The sequence below is a fragment of the Mauremys reevesii genome, linkage group 1 (genome assembly GCF_016161935.1).
Source record: "Mauremys reevesii isolate NIE-2019 linkage group 1, ASM1616193v1, whole genome shotgun sequence".
Taxonomy (NCBI): Eukaryota; Metazoa; Chordata; order Testudines; family Geoemydidae; genus Mauremys; species Mauremys reevesii.
The window spans coordinates 11,315,016-11,317,307 of NC_052623.1; the positions used below are offsets into that span (position 1 = coordinate 11,315,016).

Sequence of the window (2,292 nt, forward strand, 5' to 3'; positions counted from 1 at the left end):
CACAGTTGAAAATTTTTTGTCAAAGCAGTTTTCTATCAGAAAATGCCATTTTTGACAAAAATGATTTTTTTGGTGTGAAATCATATCAGTTTTGGTGATGACAGTGATTGCTTGCTCTCCATGTCCACTGAGGGTAGGACAAGGAATAGATGGCTTAGTTTTCAGCAAGGGAGATTTAGGTAAGATATTAGGGAAAGCTTTCTAACTATAGCTACAGCTCAATTCTGGACTAGGTTACCTAAGGATGTTGTAGAATCCCCATCACTGGAGATTTTTAAGAACAGGTTAGACAAACACCTGTCAGGGATGGTCTAGGAATACTTGGTCCTGACTCAGTGAGGGGGTGGAATGGATGAGATGACCTCTTCAGGTACCTTCCAGCCCTACGTTTCTATTATGTCTGTGAAATTTTGTTGAGATAAAATTGAGGAAAAAAATTTTCTTAAAATATTAAAACACTTGGACCCTTTTGGAATGAAGCATTTCAAATTTTCATTTCAGAACAACTTTTCTTTCCAAAATGTACTTTAGTTTGTATAAATATCACTTTAAAATGGAAAGGCTGTTTGCCAGAAGCTGGGAAGGGGCGACAGGGGTGGATCACTTGATGATGACCTGTTCTGTTCATTCCCTCTGGGGCACCTGGCATTGGCCACTGTCGGAAGACAGGATACTGGGCTAGATGGACCTTTGGTCTGACCCAGTATGGCCATTCTTATTTTCTTATGGATAAAAAATGTAAATGTAACATTTCAAATTCATAGAAATGAAACATTTGGATTGGCCTACAATGAATTTATTTTTAAAATTTCATTTCACAAGAAAAATTCAAAATTTTGGCTTTTGGCTTGATTTGGGATCAAAACAAAATCAAAATCTCAAACTTTGTGTTGGGATGGAAAATCTGTTTTCCCACCAGTTCTATTTGAAACATTTCATGACATTTAAACAATAATTAAGTGTCTTTTCTCTTTTTATTCATAGAAAACATACTACTTCAAAATGGCCTTGGCTCCTTCCAACCACACCAACTCCAGCTCATTATCTTTCAGCCTTATGGGCATCCCAGGGCTGGAAGCTTCTCATGTCTGGATGGGGATCCCTTTCTGTTCAATGTACATCATTGCGCTGCTAGGAAACAGCATGATTCTGCTTACTGTCAGGTTAGATCAGACCCTCCATGAACCCATGTACTATTTCCTGTGCATGCTTGCGGTCATTGATTTAGTTATGGCTACTTCTATTGTTCCCAAGATGCTCGGCATATTCTGGCTGAACTCGGTGGAGATTGCTTTCGATGCCTGTTTCACGCAGATGTTCTTTGTTCATTCCGTCACAGCTGCGGAATCAGGGGTGCTCTTGGCGATGGCCTTTGACAGATACATCGCCATCTGTTACCCTCTGAGGTACCAGGCCATCTTAACACACCAAAAGGTGACACAGATAGGCCTGGCCATTCTGCTGAGAGCTGCCCTTTTCATGACTCCCGTCACCTGGATGATGAAGCACTTACCCTACTGCGGCTCCAACGTGATTGCCCATTCGTACTGCGAGCACATGGCTGTGGTGAAGTTGGCCTGCGCCGATCCCCGAGCCAGCAGTCAATACTGCGTGGTTGGGTCCACGCTCATAGTCGGGACTGACACAGCCTTCATCTCCGTGTCTTACGGGATGATTCTTCGCGCCGTCCTGCGGCTTGCCGAGAAGGAAGCGCGCCTCAAGGCCATTGGCACCTGCGGATCCCACCTCTGCGTGATGCTGCTCTATTATGTTCCTGGGATGGCCTCCATATACACGCAGAGCTTTGGCCAGGGGGTGGCTCGCCGGACTCAGGTTCTGCTGGCCGACCTCTACCTCACCCTTCCCCCCATGCTAAACCCAATCATTTACAGCATGAGGACAAAGCAGGTGCAGGACGCCGTGCTGAAGGTATTTGGGCCCAAGACAGATCCAGTCTAAGGAGTGTGATCAGTCGTTCACCGGGTCTATTCAGCAAGGAGGAGATTCTGCCAACCTCACTCACGCAGAGTAGTGACCATGAAATCACTGGCACTACTGGAGACGTAAGGAGCGTCGCAACGCGAGTGAGCGTAGCAGCATCTGGCTCCTAATAAGAGGCAGTTTCATCTAATGGTTAGAGCACAAGACTGGGTGTCAAGACTAGGCTCTCTTCCTGGCTCTGACACTAATCTGCTGTGTGAACTTGGGCACATCACTCCACACACAACCCCTTTCTGTGCCTTGGTTTCCCCTCTCCACCCTTTGTCTGTCTCGGCTATTTAGACTGTAAAT

At 45.5% G+C, this 2,292-nt stretch overlaps 1 protein-coding gene across 1 annotated transcript; it reads left to right on the forward strand.

The window, feature by feature from the left end:
• The first annotated feature begins 1,014 nt into the window (after positions 1 to 1,014).
• Positions 1,015 to 1,959, forward strand: LOC120401061 (olfactory receptor 52I1-like). Its single transcript, XM_039530669.1, has one exon. It carries the CDS (start codon positions 1,057 to 1,059, stop codon positions 1,957 to 1,959), a length of 903 nt encoding a protein of 300 aa, XP_039386603.1. The 5' UTR covers positions 1,015 to 1,056.
• The last annotated feature ends 333 nt before the right edge of the window (positions 1,960 to 2,292 follow it).